Source organism: Schistocerca cancellata, chromosome 1, assembly GCF_023864275.1.
Source record: "Schistocerca cancellata isolate TAMUIC-IGC-003103 chromosome 1, iqSchCanc2.1, whole genome shotgun sequence".
Classification (NCBI taxonomy): Eukaryota; Metazoa; Arthropoda; class Insecta; order Orthoptera; family Acrididae; genus Schistocerca; species Schistocerca cancellata.
In genome coordinates this window covers 333,220,405-333,238,661 of record NC_064626.1, presented here as the reverse complement: position 1 = coordinate 333,238,661, position 18,257 = coordinate 333,220,405, and the positions used below count along the sequence as shown (strand labels likewise).

The 18,257-nt window shown below is 40.6% G+C and overlaps 1 protein-coding gene across 1 annotated transcript in view; it reads left to right on the top strand.

Annotated features, from left to right (window-relative positions):
• Nucleotides 1–18,257, top strand: part of LOC126161345 (esterase FE4-like) — a 149,195-nt gene that overhangs the window by 57,468 nt on the left and 73,470 nt on the right. The window contains exon 3 of the mRNA XM_049917114.1: nt 4,467–4,592. Coding sequence (XP_049773071.1) covers nt 4,467–4,592 — 126 coding nt within the window. The remainder of the gene's footprint in view (nt 1–4,466; nt 4,593–18,257) is intronic.

Below are 18,257 nucleotides of genomic sequence, written 5' to 3'. Positions count from 1 at the left end.
TGAGTCAGGATGATTAGTGTGTAAATCCGTGTTCCAAATGAAGAAAGTTTGTTGTGGATTCTTCAACAAATAATGCCGTTCTCTGCTTTATGAGCACTTATTGTTTCATGCCCATGGAGTAGCAGAGCTCCACTGAGTTATTTCATGGCTGGCAGTGGTGCAAGCTCCTCGACCTTCTGTGGCCTGTGCTGCACCTGCTACAGTCAGGTTTGTCCAGCCACGTTCTGCTGGTATTAGCAGTATGGGCATGAATATTTGGTTGCTGGCCCAAGTTGATATTGGACAGTGTTGTCCACCACTGGGGACATTGGCTTAATGACATCTGTATGGCCGACGGGTTGGTGGCACTCCACTTGGATTAGTTGTACCCCCACTCAATGCTGGAAGCTACTAGTTGTGGGGTGCAGGCCCCCCCCCCCCCCCCTCGCTGCAGCTCGGCATACCACCATTCGCCTCAAGCCTGTCCTTGCCTGCTGTGCAGGTGCTCCCATCCCACTGGCTGCCTCCTCCACAAGTGGACAAGTGGCACCCTGGGCTTCCAGCTCTCTGACACTGGTTGCTGGTCTGTCTTTGGCCTTGGGTCAATTTTGCAGCCTGCTATTCCAGTCACCTTACCATCATCTCCTCAACCATCATTACTGATGGGTTGAGCCCTGTCTCCTCTACACTGGGACCTGCCTGCTATTGTCAATGCAGAGATGATGAAGGCACCCAGTTCCATGGTGACGTCAGGTGCCATGCAGGACCACCGCCCTTGAGTGTGCAAGCTTCTCCACACGTTCCAGCTCTCTGCTGTTGGCAATGGCACCCATTGCTCCAGATCCACTGGATGTGTGTCTCATCAGGCCACTGGTGTCTCCTCCATAGCCTGGGCACACTCTTCACACAAGGGAGAGTTGTGCTGTGTCCTTTTACTAGTGCTTGTGAATGTATGTGCACCAAGTGTACTGTTGATGCATGTGCATACTTAAATCAACTGTCATCTGTATTAGTACGAGCCGGCCATTAGAGGCCACCTGTAGAAAGCTTTCACATGGCATGGTCTCCACTGTGCTGTTTACTATTGACTCAGACCTACATAAGTGTGGAGCAGTGCTGACTGGCTCTCACTATGCCCTTTTAGTTTGTACCGCTCACATCAGATGTTCTTCGTACTGCTTATGTTGTATCTTCTGTATGATTCTTTTATCTTGTTGTGTGTAGAGTAGTGAGAGGCTTGTTTCAGTTATTGTTCAGAGGTTTATGAATAAAGTCACATTTGTGTTACTTGGATTGGTTTCATGTATTATTTGGGTACTACACTAAGTGCCATTGACTCATAAGGGGAATAGAGTGGTTAAGCTAATATTTCTTGCTTTATATAAAGACGTTTTGGCTGTCAAATTTCATTGGTAGCATTTGGAATGTAAGAGTACATTTGTTTCTTTGGTTTTGACTGTTATTTATAACTAATGTTATAAATACAACAATTTCCCACCATTCTGTGCCTCAAATTCTGAGATACTTGAACAACAGATGTCTATACTAGTAGTAGAAGACACATTTTAAGTTTACCATATGAATGAGCATATAAATAATCTAGAAACGTTTTACTATATGAGTGAGCATGTAATTAATGTAGAAACTGACTCCTTTAATGGCTACTGTTAAAATGCATGGTTTTAAGTTACAGTAACACCTATGTTGAAAATAATATCATGACCAAGGAACCTGCTACCTGTCACACTTCATACAAATTACTTAATTTTTTTCTCATGCAACATGTTTGAAGCTCTGACTGAGAGGTCAGTTATATAATGCAGTTGTGTATAAAAATAGTTGCCCATGTGAATATAACAGATGGAAATATTCCACATGGGAAACATATATATAAAAAACAAAGATGCTTTAACTTACCAAATGAGAAAGTGCTGGTATGTTGATAGACACAATAAAAAACAAACACACACACAAATATTCAAGCTTTCGCAACCCCTGGTTGCTTCATCAGGAAAGAGGGAAGGAGAGGGAAAGATGAAAAGATGTGGGTTTTAAGGGAGTGGAAAGACTTACCTTAGGGGGAAAAGGACAGGACACACACACACACACACACACACACACACACACACACACACACACAGCACACACACAGGCAGACATATGTAAATGCAAAGAGGTTGGGCAGAGATGTCAGTCGAGGCGGAAGTACAGAGGCAAAGATGTTGTTGAATGACAGGTGAGGTACGAGGGGCAGCAACTTGAAATCAACGGAGGTAATGGTGGGTAATGGGAAGAGAGAATATATTGAAGGGCAAGTTCCCATATCTGGAGTTCTGATAGGTTGGTGTCAGTGGGAAGTATCCAGATAACCCGGATGGTGTAACACTGTGCCAAGATGTGCTGGCCGTGCACCAAGGCATGTTTAGCCAAAGGGTGATCCTCATTACCAACAAACACTGTCTGTCTGTGTCCATTCATGAGAATGGACAGTTTGTTGCTGGTTATTCCCACATAGAAGGCTTCACAGTGTAGCCATGTCAGTTGGTAAACCATGCGGGTGCTTTCACACGTGGCTCTGCCTTTTATTGTGTACACCTTCTGGGTTACAGGACTGGAGTAGGTGGTGGTGGGAGGGTGCATGGGACAGGTTTTACACTGGGAGTGGTTACAAGGGTAGGGGGTTTTGATGTTGCAGGGAGGACAATGACATCTGAGACTGTGTCAGTTAAATAACCTGATTGTTACACATGTCCTTGATGTATATCCTATATGATGTAGGAACACTGTAAAGAATAGTGTGTCCATCAGCTGTGTTTGAGACAGAAATGTTGGCAGTATAAGGGAGCATATTGTTAACACGTAGTGGAGTATGAGTGGTAAACATTCCTTTAGTGGTGTCAGAGCTGTTTGCAGCAGTGTGTAGGCACTGTACAGTGGAGTAATTGGTTGGTCATAATTTCACAGCCCCTGTTTGGGTACTTGCATGGTGGTGCACATATGCATGCCAGTTGTCTGAAGCCTGAATGATATCAGCACAGTTTTTCATGCTGACTGATACCGAGCGAGGTGGCACAGTGGTTAGCACACTGGACTCGCATTCGGGAGGATGACGGTTCAATCCCGTCTCCGGCCATCCTGATTTAGGTTTTCTGTGATTTCCCTAAGTCGCTTCAGGCAAATGCCGGGATGGTTCCTTTGAAAGGGCAAGGCCAATTTCCTCCCCCACCCTTCCCTCACCCGAGCTTGCGCTCCGTCTCTAATGACCTCGTTGTCGACGGGACGTTAAGCACCAATCTCCTCCTCCTCCTTCATACTGACTGATGTTACCCTATGTGCTGCACCTTCTGGTAAGGTGGGTGGTGCTGGGAGAGGTTGGAACTCCTTAGAGTTGGTGTTAGAGAGCGTCAAAGTTGCATCACAGTCCACTCACCTGCATCTACAATCACGTCCATGATGCCAGGGTTGTCCAGTTTATGGGACCCCCTTGTCTTACTGAGTCATGGAACCTGATAAAGTTGAGGTGCAATCAGTAATTTGAAGTTGAAAGGTGTGGAAGTACTGGAAATTGCTGCACTTTTCACCACAAAAGATAACTGGCTCATTCAAATCTGTTTAAATGTGGTGTTTTAATCCTTGGTTGTGGAAACTAATGATCACAGGTGACATCAGAAAACAGAAGGAGCTTTGTCACCAGTAGTTTCATCTTGCAGTGGTTTCTGGCTGCAGATGTCCATAGGTTTGCACAATCAGTGAAGAATTCTGTTCTTGATGTGTTATCTATAGACCTAGGAAGCAAGTTGTTATCATCTGAGATGCCATAAGCCTCAAAGGAATGTTCAAGAAGCCGCAACCAAAGAGACGGCTGTTGTGACATGTACGGCAGTGCAATGAATTTACTACGTGGTGAGGGAGGTATGATGTAGCTTGGCGGTGAACTGTCCATGACCTACACATAATATGAAGTACTCTGCACTTGCCCAAAAGTTAATACTGGTTGTGAAATAGTCTGAAGGTCTTCTGAAACACTCAATAAGTGTCTTGGAGGTGTAGAGTCCATGTTAGTAAGTGAAGTGATTGCACTTCTGATTTGCTTATTGTCTGCCATTGTTCAGGTCACCTTCGTGGATACTACCGTCCACAATTGAGTAATGGCAGTGTAAGAACTACACACTGTATTACTACAACAGACACAAAAACCAAGGAACAAAACTCAAGAGGAAACTAGAGACATAACTCAGAGCCATTAAACATAACCAAAGATGCTGCTAGATCATGTCACTAAGCCACAAAGATAGTTCACATTTGCGATTACATGTTCAACTGCTTGTGTCACCACAAACCTTATTTGTTAGTACTTGTTTGTGTATGCTATTTTTTTGTCACATGAAGCATGACTGATTGGTGTTAAATTAATTATGTAACTAATCAATGAAAGTATTGTAGTTGCAGAGTACATATTAAAGTAAAATGACAACAAAAATTTTCAGCCACCAGTTCCAGTATCACCCTGGAGTGACACGAAAGATGCTTTGGAATTTGGGCCTAAGTGCGTACAGAAAGGAGGTGACAGTGGTGAAGAAGACTGCCTGTATCTTAATATTTACTCACCAGAAGTAAGTGGCTATAATACTGTAGCTTGATCAATTAACCAACAATCAAATAAAAGAATATTATTGGAATTTTCATTGGTTATAATGGCACTTATGCCTATGTAGTGATGCAAAAAAACCTTCTGTTACTAGCTTTTTGACTTACTGATTTAGGTATACAGAATTACTCTGAAATATATTAACAAATTCAGACAATACACTTCTCACATTAAGATAAGTAAGAAATACTGTACAAGAAAAAACTTCAAACATCTAGTTTACCAGCCAAGTATACGAACATGCTACAGGCACTATGCTGTGCATAAGACTAAACATGTTCATCTGTAACAGTCAATCATGACAAAAGTTCATTGGGGTTAATGCACCCTTAAATATATTGACCAAGAACTGACACATCCTGTCAGAAATATAGCATCAGTTTCGAAGGGTTTCACCTTGCATTCATGAATTTTCTACTCAATGGCGCTAGCATTTGCATGAACAGCAATTGCTGAGTGTGTACAACAAATAAATAAATATTTGTTATCATTCTGTACATATTTCTTATAGTTTCTGTTTGTTCCTGACTAAAGCACCAATACAAGCCTTTGTTTATCTCATATATTGCTCAACATGTTAAGGAAGACAGCACCAAAAAATTCCTGAATCAGTTCATGTTACTCCTAAGGATTGTGGGGACTCGACCAGCAAGCCTCCCCAACATAACATCTCCATCAAGTGGCGCTGAGTAAATACTCTCTGCCTGTTTAAACTGTGCTTGACTTGTGTTATGTTTGGACAAAAAGTATATTATTTAAATGACAATGACCTTGCCGCAGTGGATACACTGGTTCCCGTCAGATCATCGCAGTTAAGCGCTGTCGTGCGTGGTCGGTGCTTGGATGGGTGACCATCCAGGCTGCCATGCACTGTTGCCATTTTTCGGGTGCACTCAGCTTCATAATGCCAATTGAGGAGCTACTCTATCGAATAGTAGTGGATTCGGCCAAGAATACCATCCTAACGACCGGGAGAGTGGTGCGCTGACCCCAAACCCCTTCTATCCGCATCCTCCACTGAGGATGACACGGCGGTCAGATGGTCCCAGTAGGCCACTCGTCACCTGAAGATGGATTGTGATATTATTTAAATAAAGTAGTGGATCCATGTCATATTGTATCTCACCCGTCTGTACCCGGATTCCTATAATGGTAACCAATGACTACCACATCATGCCATATTTTCTCATTTTCCTGTCAAGCTGATTACTGTGTGACAACAGTGCAGCCATTATTGCACCCCACCCCTACACATTTCACACAAAATGACACTCATTTTCCTCCATCCCTGTTTTACATGTCATACTACAACATAGAACATCAGCGTGCAATACATCAGACTGTTTTCAAATCTGAAACAACACCACAGTTGTGTAATGTACTGACCACCCAGGGCATCTATGGCTTTCTACCCTCCATCAATGTGCAAGAAATGACTTGTTTGGGATATGTTACTGATATGTTTGGTGCTCCCAATGGCACATTCAACACTCTCCATAGGACTTAAATTCAGGTAAGAAGGGTCGTTAACAGTGCTGGATGAAGACAACTAGTTAGACAGCTTGTTATTATCAGTATTACAGTTTTAACCAAGCTGTATCCAGACAGCAAACATTTTCACAATTGTGCCTTTCAACCAACTGCACAGTGCTTGGACATTATTTTCCACCCTACTTCAGGGTATCCTAAGAGGGTCACTCCAAAAGAAATGCACACTATTTTTGTAAAAATACAGTTTTCATTCTGCATGTGTGAAAGTTTTACAGTGTGTAGATCTTCGACCATAGATACTAGTAGACTGGCCTTGCTGTGCAGAAGCTATGGGGTTAGTGTGGCTCCAACATAAACCACGTGACTGTTGGCAAAACGTGGCGGGATTTCAAATCAGCAGTCTGCCATCCTATGTTTGTATCGGATTTTCCCCACATTTCTCAATTGACTGCCAAACGCTTCCAACAAAAACTATTTTTTTATTTGTGAAAAATTATGCCAGAACTACATTTGACCTGGATTTGTTCAAAGTACCATTTATAAAATCTAACAAATACATCGAATGCCACTCTGGTGCGCAGCGGGACGAAATTACTATAAACTATCAATTATAGTAAAATGTCGTTAAAATTCTTTTAAACAGTAAGAGTGGGCTCGTGTCAAAACTTTAAACGTTATATTCGCCACGTTTTGAGCTCTAGTCACTTATAAAAGAAAATGGGCTATGGGAATTATGTCAACTATAGGTGTCAAAATTGTTTACTTTAGGAGCAGGTCCATTTTAGAGTATCAATTTTAGGTGCACTTCAAAGGTTCAGTTCCCACTATTTTTACAAAAGTTTAATCTATCAGTTTAAAAAAAATGATATTTTAGATGAAAGGTGAGACTTTGCAGTTTCAGAAAATAATTTTGGAGCCTAGGTTTAAAAACGACAGACACTGTAAATACAAATAATAGATATACACTGTAAATAATAACTAACCTGCCAAAACACTTCTCCGCGAAGTGCTTCGAGCAAAGGTGCGTATGTGCAGATGGCTTAAAGTTTTTCCGTTTCAGGGCCTGTATCCAAAGCTGCCTTCGGTTTTCATCCTTACGGAACCTACGAGTAGGAACGAGAAACGATTATACTTATTTCTGTAACCGAATTATCACAGATACTTTCCAAAATGTAATATGACTCTGACTTTACAGGTATCACTTTCAACACTTTAATTTACGTGATACTCTATTTCAAGTGTAAAAAACATATAAAAGTCACTTCAGCAGATTTCAATAAACGCATCTGCACTATCATAGAAACACTTACACGTGAAATGTAATGCCATTTCCCCGACAAAACGCTGAGTACAGCCATAAGCGCAACACGAAACAACCATGTGTTGCCAACATTCACGTGACTTCAGTCCAGAGATGTTGGAGCCACGAAAATGACGTCAGGGCCAGTCTATTATATTTATGGTCAAAGGTGTAGATACATCCTTCCCACTTGTTTCCAAACTTAGTTCGACCTGTTCCCGGGAGTGGCGCTGTCACAGCATGTCTTCACGATGGCTGCTACACTTGACGTTCGTCAGAAGCAATGTGCTGTCATAGATTTCCTGTGCTGTGAAAACGAGACAGTGGGAAACACCCACAAGAGGTTGAAGAAGGTGTATGGAAATGCTGCTGTCGATCGCAGTACAGTTAGTCAGTGGGCAAGCAGGTTATGTGATGAAAGCAGGCACAGCAATATTAAGGATTGTCCTCGCAGTGGCAGGCCTCATACTGCACACACTCCAGACAATGTGCAGAGAGTTAGCGAATTGGAGACTGCTGACAGATGCATCATAGTGAATGAATTGTCACGCTACATTGGGATAGGAGAAGGAAGTGTTTGCAGAATACTGAAAGTGTTGGCATTAAAAAAGGTTTGTGTCAGGTGGGTACCCAGGATGTTGATAGTGGCTCACAAAGAAACAAGAAAAACGGTATGCAGTGAACTTTTGTAACAGTACAAGAATGGTGGAGATGAATTTCTTGGAAGAATTGTGAAAGGTGATGAAACATGGTTCCATCATTTTTCACCAGAGACAAAGAGGCAATCAGTGGAGTGGCATCATGTAAATTCACCCAAGAAAAAAAATTCAAAATTACACCTTCTGCTGGAAAAGTTATGGCTACAGTGTTTTTTGATTCTGAAGGACTCTTGCTTGTGGACATCATGCCAAGTGGAACCACCACAAATTCTGATGCATATGTGACAACACTGAAGAAACTTCAAGCTCGACTGAGTTGTGTTTGACCACATCGGCAAAAGCAGGATGTTTTGCTGTTGCACGACAATGCACGGCCACATGTCAGTCAAAAAACCATGGAAGCAATCACAAAACTCGGATGGACAACACTGAAACACCTGCCTTACAGTCCTGACCTGGCTCCATGTGACTATCATCTCTTTGGAAATCTGGAAGACTCTCTTCGTGGAACAAGGTTTGAAGATGATGACTCCCTTGTGCACGCTGCCAAACAGTGGCTCCAACAGGTTGGTCCAGAATTTTACCATGTGGGTATACAGGTGCTGGTTCCAAGATGGTGTAACACAGTTGAGAGGAATGGAAATTATGTGGAGATATGAAAATATTGTTGCTAAAGGATGTATCTACACACTGTAGAACTTTCGAACATGTAAAATAAAAGATGGATTTCTTGTAAAACTTTCGAACATGTAGAATAAAAGATGGATTTCTTTTGGAGTGACCCTCATACATAAAATCAGTACATCTCATGCATGAGATTCAAGCAACAGTAATATAATTAAAAAAGAATAGATAATAGTAATGTTAAAAAAAATGCAATTATCTTTTTACAAGAGATGCTGGAAGTGGTGGCCATGGGCATCCAGGCTACTTCACAAGCAGCTCGACTAGAGATGATTAACTGGTACACCCTGTTTTATGAGGGATGCTCTGTATTTTGTACAATCAACAATGTATAACTGATGCAATCAACAATGGCAGCCATCTTGCCTTGCTGCAATGTCCACTGGCCTCCTGATAGCAGGAACCCAAACTCGCATGAATTTAGCTGCCCTTGACCGGTCAAGAAATCCTCGTAGTCATGCCATCCCAGCTGGCCGAGATATCATGACTTTGCCCGACAGCTGATGAAGAAGTTGGCATTCCCTCCATATCAAGAAAGTCAGCCATGAAATCATGCCTCCATCTGAATACCACTGAGACAGCACGACTTGGCTGACCTCTGCCTCATGAAGGGACAATACTTGCCTACAGTGGCTGCCTGATAACATAAAAATTTGTCGCACAGTGGACACTGATCTTACTGCACCACTCACCATGTTCTTCTGCTGGTTCCACTTGGGTTTTGGCCCTTCTGTGCACAAATGCCAATGGCTGTGTACACTTCACCACCATTCTGTGCAGCCTGCTAGCCAAGGTGCTCACCTGCAATGTTGTCATACTGCAGTGCTTGTGCTGCCTGGAGAACATGTCATTGCATTAAGCAAGACGTTTTAACAGCACACCATGGATCCACCCTCATTTAGTGTGTGACTTGTTACATTTAACAAGCCATTTTCACAACATGTGCTCCCTCTTGAACGACTTCAACAGCTGTGTGACCAAGTCATGGTGTACAATTTGCTGGTTTCAAACAACCCTCTCACACAACAGAAGACAAGTACAGTGCAGTGCAGCCCTATCACATTACAAATTCTCAACCTGGTGATTCATACCCTACAATCTTTGTGAGAATAGTCCAGTGAAGCCTCATACTAAGAATGCTTATGGCATGGCCAATCACGTACATCTGTGTCTTCACCCCCTGAGAAATGGACCACCCATGCCCTGTCTCACAGGCAGCCACAACATGGAGGTTCACATGTACCTGTGCAAAAATGATCACAATGATATTCAAATCCTCTTCTCTCCTTATCCTGTGCTGGAGAGATGGGGGAGGGGAGGGGCCTCCATGGGGACTTGACCAGTGAGACTCTGACTATTGAGTGGCTCTGAGTGGATACCCTAGACACTCTCTGCCAGTTTATTCTGGACACAACCTGTGTTATGTTAGAACATTTGATCCACAATGGTGTATATATGTCATGTAAATAAAGTAGTGAACTCTAATGTATGGATCCATGTCATATCACGTTTCACCTGACTGTACCTGAGTTCCTACAGGATTAATAAAATGAACTAAAATAAATAAAAATAAAAGCCAAATGATGAGGTCTGTCTCAAAAAGGGATGATTATCTATGCAATACTTATGTATCCACATGATTACGCACAGATCTTCTTGGAGGCAGAAGGCAGCACAGTAGATCAGAGACTGAACTCACATTCAGGAGGATATCATTTCAAATTCTCATCTGATCGTAAAAATTTAGGTTTTCTTTGGTTTTCCTAAACCACTTGGACCAAGTGACAGAATGATTTCTTAAAACCAGAGAAATTCCAGGATGGTTTCTTCACAGAGGACACTAATACATTGTGAGTAGTGACCTCAGTGTCAACTGAATGTTAAACCCTTTTTTATATTCAGCCAGGTTACAACGTCCAGAAACCTTTATACTTTAGAAAGCTCACTTCTTGCCATCTTCTGGAGCTCCTGATGATTGATTATCATTTGCTGGGCACTGCCTTGACATCCCCTGACCCACGCCTGCAGCCTCTGGCCAGCTGGCTATGAGCATATTGTGGTACAGTGGTGGGGAAAGTGTGATACCATGGATCAGTCCAATGTCCTCAGTCTCATTACAGTGGGCACCTCAAGCGCTCTGCTGGTATGGCAAAAATGCTTCCTCATCCTCGCCAATTCCCATGACAGTAATGGATTTACACACAGATTGCCACTGTGTTTTGAACCATGCTCAAGGCTGGGTCCCTGGCCTTGTGTAATTGAAAGCCTTTGACTTTATTTATTAGTCTGTTGTGCCCTGGATATCTGCACACTCTTTGAGAATGCAATCCCAGAAACAACTTGGTGCCATTGTAATTCATAACATGTATGTGGGAATTGCAGTTCTCCATGTCAGTGGACTTCATTGGCTGTGATGTGATAAACTTCTGGTCTCTGAGGTTCTAGATCATCCTTGACTGATCCTAAGAAGTCTTTCATTTTGACGAGTGGGCAGAATGTGCACTTCATGTTATGTTCCTGGGACATTCTTCTGATTTTTGCAGATGTGTAAAGATTCTTCAAGCTCTGTTCACTAGTGTGCTTAAGACACCTTCTCTCATTGTGTAGGTGCATGGCAACTGGAGACATGCCAGTCAAATCAGTATGTGTCCGTTTACAGTAGATGCTGTGTCCTGTTATGCCATCTGCAGACTTGACAAATGCATCTGGAAATGAAAGTAGTTTTTTTTTCTGTCTCTGTCATGAGTTTTCTGGTCTGATGCAGCAAACTCAGGTGTTGTAAGAAGTCTGGTAGGACATGTTTTTATGTCAACATATTTTCTGTTCAATGGAATTTACTACAGTTGTGATATGTGGATGATATATTCATAATCTGACTGCATGGACAACATCACCTTCAAGACTTAGTGCAGTGCCTGAAACTGTTGCACCTCAACATCAAATTAATGATGGAGATAGAAAACAATAATCAACTTCCATTTCTGGATGTGCTCATCAAGTGACAACTAGATGGTACATTGGGAAAGAGTGTCTACTGTACATACAGAGTTGTACTTGCATGCCTTCGCCTGTCATGCCCTTCTCAATAAGGTGTGTTAAGCACACTAGTCCACGTATCACATGAAATCTTATACCATGACAATCTGACAGCCAAATTGCAACGTCTATAGGCCGCATTCCAGATGAATGGTTACAACAGCTGCCAGATTCAATGTGCTCTAGGACCAAAGAAGCTGAAGCCACAGCGTGCTCTGGATGAAGAGACTTCTGTTGTTATGGCAATTACCACACATGTCCGGAACACATCAGTAAAAACTGGAAGAATATTCCAGAAACATAATATCAACTGAGTGTTCCACCTACCAGCAAAGACAAAAGTCTTATTGGGTTCAGTCAGAGATGACATAGGATTCTGGAAACCAGGAATCTCCTGCATTCCTTGCAGTGCAGTAATATTTATGTGGCCATACTATCTAGATGGCAGAGGAGAGATGCACTAAGCATAAATACCACACGGACAATGAACTTCTGACAAAATCCACTGTGGCAGAGCACTGCATCTCCCCTATAATTGTCATGAAGTGTGACAGCATCAGCTAACACTCCAACAAATTCTGGGATTGTGTTATAAAAGGGGCTGTAGAGCTGAACTGTGCATCAGGCCACATTCACTCACCCAAGCCGGGCTATGGCCAACTGATCCATCCTGTTGCCTACACCACATGTGGTCAAGCTCAAGTGTACCAGCAATGGAGTGCACAAGCGACAATGCACTTTCAAGGCCCATGACTTGTTCCGGTATGGGTGCCAACAGGGCTCGGTGCACCAAGCAGACAGGCAGTGCTGTAAAGGTGGGACTGACTGGTCATACATGTGTGGAACTGCTTTATAAATCATCTGCACTCGTTTGAGAATTGTGAAGGTTTGATGTGCTAGGAACAGAGTGTACTTCATTGTTCACAAAGAAAAATAACACGTAAAGGAAAATAATGGATGTAAAACAAAAAAGTACATATTGCAACGTGGAAGTAACTGAAATCAATGCAAATGGTTTAAGCCCTAATGCTTCTATATAGTTTTACATTTCACCTGTACCACATCAAAAGGCCTGATGATGGTATTTCGAACTTTTTTGTTAATCTACAAATTTTCATTATGGAATTAACTGGCTCAGTCCTTCCTCAGAATTCATTGAGGACGATCCGCTTGCTTTGATTGTGACATAATTTTGAAATGAGGGTCCACAGAAGATAAAGACAATCTCAGACTGCTTCCACTGTGACGTTTGTTTCTGGATTTAGTTTTTATATGCATATAAGAAAGGAAAAGCTTTTCACACAGATGTGTGGTAATAAACATGGTACCACTTTATCTGCTAGCAATGGAAACTTGGCCTTTAAGATTAACCAGAAACTTATCAGAAACAAAGATTTATTTTGTGTAACTTAGTCACTGGAAGTTTCAAGTAGCTGCTTGTTTCAATTTGCACTTCATGTGGATTCCAAAATTCTTGTCTTTTCCCTAGTGATTGCAAATCCAGTTGTTATTACTAGATAAAGCAGGAAAAAATTTCCAAATCCCTTCAAATCTCCCTTAATATTCTTGATATTTTCATCAGAAGTAAGATGAATTTCTAATAGGAAATCTTGCATGAAGAAACCAGAGTACTGCTCGAACCTCACACTTGACAGGACCGGCGATCAACATATCCATCTAAGATGGCTGCCAAACCAACACTGAGCAAGGTAGCAAATCACAGATGGGTGAGCTTGATAGTGGATGAACCATTGTGCATGGCACTGTTGTTAGGTTTAGCTTAGCACCTTCCCTCGAGGCTGTACTTTTGATACAACCCTCATATACAGGAGAGATGGAATGAGCATAAATGACACACAGGCAGTGAACTGCCAACAAAGACCACTGTAGCAGAGCACTGAAACTCTTGTCCACATGTCATGAATTGCAATGGCACCAAGTTGTTACAAAAGTCCAACAACCTATAGGAATGCATTCTAAAAGAGGTTGAGGCTGTGGAGATCCAACTACAAGAAAAACTTATAAATAAAAATAGTAGCACAATTAAGCAAGGCCTGGGACCTAGCCCTGTGCATGGTCAAAGCACAGCAGCAATATGTGTTGAAATACAATCTCATCATGGTAACTGAAGTGGGCAAAGACATATTATCATGATTCTGGCAGAGAAACATGTGTAGCAATGCAATTGAAGACATTGAACTGAGCCCCAATGTTATGCTTCCCTCACCATGGACCAGGCCTTGAGCTGACTGACTGGAGGCTGTGGGAGGGGCAAGGGGATACAAAGATGGTGCAGAGCAGCAGACAGACAGTCATCAGGAGCACCTGAAGGTGTCAAGAAATCAGCTTGCCACAATATTGTGCTTTCTGTATGATACCATCTGGTTGAATAACTGAAAATTTTCAGAATTTCCTATCTCAGGAAAACCTAAATTACAAGCCCTAATCTTCCTTTCTAAACCCCCTCCCCACTGCTTTTTAGTGCAACAGTGAGATAAAATGATAGTGAAAATAAATAAACAATTTCAGTTTCTTAGCATTTCTGCCTAGCAAGCAAGAAGACCTGGGTTCGAGTCCCAGCCACAGCACAAATTTTAATTCATTTCATCAGCTTTGATCATTATCGTATATAAATTTCAGTTTCATTTTATTGCTCTTAACAAGTAATTTTTTATGCATGAGCATTTTCAAATGAGTATAAAGTTTTTACAATTACAGTTTATTTAGTTTACATCATTTTTATTACAATATAATTCATGATAAATTCAAGTTGTAAGGGCATTTTTGGATAAGCCATTGCTCGATTCGCTTTTTAAAAGTATCCCCTGTCAAACTCTTAACTTCATTTGGTAACAAATTATTAAAGACAGCTCCTTTGACATAGAGGCTTTTCATTGTTAAAGTGAATATTCTGTTAACCATATGAAAGTCTTCTTTATTCCTTTTTTCATAGTGCAGAACATCCAGGTTTCTTTTTCTGATCTTAGTGTCTTCTTTCACTAGAATTATAGTTTCTAGTATATACATGGCATAAACTGTGAGAATATTGGGTCTAATGAATAGGGGTTTGCAAGACATTCCTGGCTTTACTTTTGCTATGATCCTCAAGGCTCACTTCTGCAGTATGAAAACCCTTTTCATATTAGTTTTGCATGTCTCACCCCACATACTATTCCACAAGACAAGGGAGGGTACACTAATCCATAATATATAGTCCTTAGGGTTTCAGAATTAAGATATGGTGATAATCTTCTTAATACATATAAACAGTGTCTTATTTTTTTTTATTCAGCTTGCTGCTTCCATGAAAGTCAATCATCTAGGCATAAACACAAGAATTTACAATCTATACAGGTTTTTGGTAGAATTTCATCAATCACAATATTTTGTTATGTATCCCTTCAGCTATGCTGGGCTCACTGTCTGCACAGCAGACATCAGATGTAGTGTCTGCATACATAGTGATCAATTGCTTATTGTCAAGAGAACTTGGGAAATCATTTGCATAGTATATGAATGGGACTGGACCTAAAATGGAGCCCTGAAGAACACCAAAATGTGTATTTCTTATACTTGACCTTCTCCTCTCCTGTACTTCTCTATTAGAGTATATAATCTCCATGAACTGCTATCTACCCGTGCACTTAGATTTGACATTCTGTCACGCTGACCACTCAGCTACCAGGGGGCGGACTTCTGTGTATTGGTTTAACTACAGCCAGTTTCAACTTGTCAGGGAACACACCATCATTACTGGCCTCAAATGTGTGCTGTATATATCAGAGATATTATTAGTCACAGTTAATTGTACATTATTAATTTTAGTTTGTTTCATTGTTTCTGATTTTATTTACAACAGCAAGTCTGAAACATTAACTGAATGTCATATCTGTTGGCGGATTCTTTCTGTTTTTAATCTCCTGACTTCTTTGTGGTACTTATATTTGTAATGCTTGTAGAATTATTTATGTAACTCTTCAGTTAGTCAGTCTGTGTAAGCTGTACATGTATTCCATTTTTTCTTTCAGATCTTATGTTTTAAAATCTAATGGTACAGGTTTTGATTTTAAAAGTTGATTTTTCTGTAGACTCACTTTTTCACTTTTTGTAATGGCTTGTCTCTATTTAATTCTCAGTCAGAATTTCTGTGAACATGTTCAATTTATTGTTGACCCCACTGGCAGTAATAACTGTTTCTCCTGATTCCTGGCTTAACCTTCAAGTACACATGCTGTTTCTGGTAACGTACAGTGCACGCGCTGTTTCTGGTAACGTACAGTCACGTGTGGGGTCTAGACGTACCCCAACAGTGTTTAGGTGTGCTTACTGGAAAAAACTTGGATATTTTTATATTACATAATAAAAGACAATGTATTTATTATTTCAGTCATTTATTGTGCTTATATTAATCAGTCTTATCAGAAACTTTAAGCCATTTACAAAAACATATCATTTTGGTTTTCTGTTTGTATAGTTCAGATAAAATGACATAAAAATCAACAAATACTAACTTCTAACTAAACTATTTTATTTTGTACATAATTGGAGCATAAAATCAAATAAAAATTATAAAACAGAAAAAACTAACAAGACAAAAAAATTACACCACATTATGTGCCTACAAAATCATTCATTTCCTTTGGCTTCACAGGACAAACAAAAATTGATTGCCTTTGAATGAGGCTTACAAATACATTGTTTGCAAGTGTTACATGTTAGAGAGCTCTTTTGATCTTTCAAACTTGGGCAAATATAACACCTTCGCTGTTTAGAAGCTCTAGGACCAGGCTCATCTGCATTAGGCATTGAAAACATTTGTTCTCTGCCAACCAATTTGCACATAATTTCCCGTACATCTTTGGCCAGCTTTGGGTTATTTTCTAATCTCCTGTAAACATATGGCTTTACAAGACTCATTGCAGTGGGCTTTATGTATTCTCTTCTGCTGACTTTTTTATTTGTATTAGAATCGACCCAAAGAACAAATCCAGTAGCAAGAGAAATATTCAGCACTGCAGCAAAGATTGTGTTTGGCCATCTTCTTGTTCTACGTTAGCAAGAGTAATTTGAGCATTTCAAATCCAAGGCAGCAACTCCTCCCCTAGTCACATTGTAAAAGTGTTATAATTGCAGGTTTCTTCGATTGTTGATTAACAGACACTTCATGATGCATGGAAGATAGTAAAACTACACTTTTATACTTATTCGGAACAAAAGATACCAAGGTCTTGTCCCGAACAAACCTAAATAATGATGATTCAGTGGGTCTTCTTTTATCAGGTAAAAACTGACAAGGAATATCTCATTTGTTTTTTCATACAGTACCCACGTATGTTAGTCCTCATTTCAATAATTCGTCTACTAACTCAACAGACGTAGACCGACTGTCTCCAGTGATATTTCTATTAGTTCCATAAAATGGCTCTGCAAGTTTTAGCACATCCTGTGTTGGCACTGTGAAAGGGATATTTCTTTGGGTAAGTGGTTTTCCAAAGTATATAAGTACATAAGTAATGAGTTTTCACATCACAAATACACTGCGTTTTCAGGCCATAGTTTCCAGGTTTACTTTTGATAAACATTCTGAATGAGCATCTTCCTCGAAATTTTACCAACATTTCATTATCACATAAATATTTTGAACAAGAATAGTTTGTGCTACAATTGCTAATAAACTTTTCAAAAATTCCTCATATCAAAGCCAGTTTATCTGTAGTTTTTCTTTCTTCTCGTGTGCTGATGTAATCAAAGGTTACATTGAAATGAATGAATAAAAATCTGTTTATCCCCATTACACCTCAAAAAATGTCTCTTCCAGTAAAATCTGTCGCCCTTAGCGATCTAACATTTTCATGATTTGACTTGAATATCGATGTAAACAGAAGTAATCCAAGTTAAGCTTGTAACACACAGCAATCAATGTTGTTGGCATAATACGGCCATAACAATGGAGGTGAAATTTGTCCTCAAGTTTTTTGTTGGTACAGTGCACAACAGTCTCTACCACATCATCAGTAAATAATAATTCCCAACTCTCTACAGCTCTACAGGCAACATTTCACGTTTACAAGCAGCAGGTCCTTTCAGTCCCGTCCATTCTCGTACAATATTGTGCTGTCATACACGAGATGAATGTGGGGCAGATTTACTCCATTGGAATCTGTTCTTACCATAAAAATAGTTCCCTAAGCTTTCTTCGTCTTCTTCACTAGAAGAAGAGCCTTCACTTAGCTCCATCTCTGAACCAGAAAGGTGTTCACTGTGTATCGAATCATGATCACTGATGTCATCGACATCTTCACATGGGTCATTTAGTTCTGTGTCTTCACCTTCTATGTCAGTGCCTTCTTCCAACAGTTGTGCAATATCCTCATCATGAAGAAAGCGAATCATTGTTGTACATATACTGAAATAAGGGGAAATTACTGTATTAGCATACTGTAAATACATACTGCGTAAA